The sequence below is a fragment of the Liolophura sinensis genome, chromosome 11 (genome assembly GCF_032854445.1).
Source record: "Liolophura sinensis isolate JHLJ2023 chromosome 11, CUHK_Ljap_v2, whole genome shotgun sequence".
Lineage (NCBI taxonomy): Eukaryota > Metazoa > Mollusca > Polyplacophora > Chitonida > Chitonidae > Liolophura > Liolophura sinensis.
The window spans coordinates 25,855,252-25,858,020 of NC_088305.1; the positions used below are offsets into that span (position 1 = coordinate 25,855,252).

Sequence of the window (2,769 nt, forward strand, 5' to 3'; positions counted from 1 at the left end):
CGAAAGCAAGATATTATTTAAACCAGGATGGGCTTGCGTCTTTCCAACATGATCAAAAACTGTTGTCTCTTCGCATAATTTCCGTCTATTTTCGCAATTTTGATACACTTTATTAGCTCTCTACAAGTTTGTGTTATTTGTCGAATTGAGAATTGAGATTGATTGATGTGTTGATTGACGGCTGGTATACGATTGTCTTTTCGGACACGTGGATTGTGAGAAGGATACCTAGTCCCCAGCAAACATATATAGTAAAATGAAAGTTACCAAACATATAAATATTCTAAGCGGCTACTGTCTGAGGAGTGATTGGCTGGCAAGTCCGCCCGTGTGGACATGTAGATCAAGGAACTAAGTGTTGACCGTCCACCATGTAAGTGATTAACTACCGACAACTCCCGTGGAGAAAGATTGAAGGATTAACGGATGCTCGTCGGATTGACTTCAGCACTTCAGATAAAAGTGAGTGGTATTCTGTCTGACTGAGCTATGATCGTAGCGTTGCATAAAAGGGGAAAGTCACCAATATTAGGCATTCACTTCTTGTTCGTCGTCTCGATCAGTACACAGAACTACCATGGCCACCATTTTGGCATCTACCGAATCTCAGAAGAAGACCATCAGTTTTTCCATCGACAGCATTCTTAGCTCTACGTCATCCAGAGGGACAAAACAGCAGCCTTGGGCAATGTACCCGCCTGCTTCCGAAGCAAAGACCTTTCCTGTTATTACTTGTTCGGGGTCAGCTTCCATTCCCATCATGCCGTTGATTGTTCCTGAATTCTCTGACATGCGTACTGATGACCAACTGTCAGAATGTAGCGACCTCAGCAACAAAGCTGCGGAGAACAGAGCGTCTCCTGGTTTATCCGTCAACGACTCTTCATTTCTTAGTCAAGGTATGTGTTGAACATTTGTAAGAAAGTTTTAAATGTTTGAAAAATATTCAATAAACTGAGTTTAATTGAAGCCATCAGATTAAGAACATATCAAATTCAATGGGAGTAATATACTGCCGTATTTTCCAGTATGTGTTGTAATTAATTCTAAAAAGTTCACTTCTTTGTTTCAGAAAACAGCCTGGACAACACACTCCAATCCAGTCAAGGCAGAAGGAAGAAATCACGAACGGCCTTCACCGCCACACAGATAGACGGCCTTGAGAAACGCTACAGCGAGCAGCGCTATCTGTCGGTCAGCGAGAGAAGTGATCTGGCTATGGAGTTGGAACTATCCGATCAACAGGTACGTCGACTATTTTGTTTTCAACCATACAGTAAGTGTCAATCTCACCCTAGATAATATGTATGCCCCTTTGCCAAATTCTTTTACTGTAAAAAGGATTTTGTGTTTTACTTTCAAAAATATACTTCTCCAAGTCAGAAAAAGTCATTTTGTAACAATTGATAAACAACTCATCTAGACGATTTCTGTTCTCTTTTTTAGGTCAAGACGTGGTTCCAGAATAGACGAATGAAGGAGAAGAGACAACGACGTAGTGCAGGGAACACCAGTTCGCCAGAGCTTTCGCATTTGCCGTCAGGCGGCTCCTTGTCCAGTTCTTCCGGTGTTTGCTATCCAGGCCAAACTAGAGAACCAATGGCCATGCAGTTCTCGGCGATGTCACAGAATCATGTACTGCCCTCAAGTTTGTCGTATGCTGGGATGTATCCATACCCCATGGGATATCACCCCGTGCCACTAACTCAGCTACGAGCTTCTTACTGACACAGGTCCAATACTAATGTATTTATTTATTGATTTGCTGAAGATTATTTTATGTGCTAGTTGATATCAAGACTAACATGGAGACCCAATCCCTGAAGTGCTGTCAGAAAAATGTTTTTAAAACTTTTTAAAAACTTTCTAGACGATTGCTTTATGTTTATCAAAGGTCGGGTTTCTTGATGAGAATATAGTGTTGAATGTAGAATTCTCCAATAATTGTAGTCACATTAAATGACCTTTAAACCTCGAGTTTTACTTGTCATTTTTTCCTCTGGTAAATTGCAGAATGACGAAATATGTTTTTCTTTTTGTGACAAAAAATAATTCTTATATTTTAAGATCTCCTTTAAAGAGAGATCCAGGGATTAAGTGATCACCATGTGTCATGTGAGTGATTAACTACACACATCTCCTGTGGAGAAAGATTAAGGGATTAACGCATGGCTGTCAACAACGCTTGATGTTAATTTGAGTAGTACATATATTTTTTCTGACTTAGATATCGTCCATGAAGATTTGAACAAATGAAGATTTTATAAAGTTTATATAGACATAAAATATAGTGGAGAAAGATTAAGGGATTAACGATCTTCAACTCTTGATGTTAATTTGAGTGGTACATATATATATTTTCTCTGATTTAGATATCGTCCATGAAGCTTTGAACTCTCAGATAAACGTCGATTTTATAAAGTTTATATAGAGATAAAACCTCAAATAGATAAACTGAACTGAGTTCTTCAACAAAGGTTTGCTCATTCTTTGTTAATGTGTAATATTCAACTGTCCTCTTCCTTGATGTGCAATGGATTCTGGAACTTCCGGAATGCAGATTTGACCTTAGCGAAAGTTGTATACAAATGTAAAGTCGAAGTCTTGTACGGGAATTGAACATGGACTTCCTACACATAACAAGGTATCAAAATAATTTATTCTGAATCCAAAACTTCCTGGAAACAGTGAACAATTTGGCCCGAAAAGTAATTTTTAAGAGGGTTAGTTTTGTTGCATTAATACAGGGATAACAGCTCCGTGATACTG

The 2,769-nt window shown here is 38.8% G+C and overlaps 1 protein-coding gene across 1 annotated transcript; it reads left to right on the forward strand.

The window, feature by feature from the left end:
• Positions 1-577: 577 nt before the first annotated feature.
• LOC135478246 (homeobox protein ceh-12-like) lies at positions 578-1,728 on the forward strand. The gene is made up of 3 exons (XM_064758518.1): positions 578-899; positions 1,073-1,245; positions 1,447-1,728. Exons 1-3 carry the CDS (start codon positions 578-580, stop codon positions 1,726-1,728), a joined length of 777 nt encoding a protein of 258 aa, XP_064614588.1.
• Positions 1,729-2,769: the final 1,041 nt, after the last annotated feature.

What these genes read in the sequence shown, in the direction of transcription:
- LOC135478246 (XM_064758518.1), top strand. Translation starts at nt 578, where the DNA reads ATGGCCACCATTTTGGCATCTACCGAATCTCAGAAGAAGACCATCAGT. An exon ending in CTCTTCATTTCTTAGTCAAG is followed by an intron (nt 900 to 1,072) that starts GTATGTGTTGAA and finishes TCTTTGTTTCAG; the next exon opens with AAAACAGCCTGGACAACACA. An exon ending in TGGAACTATCCGATCAACAG is followed by an intron (nt 1,246 to 1,446) that starts GTACGTCGACTA and finishes TCTCTTTTTTAG; the next exon opens with GTCAAGACGTGGTTCCAGAA.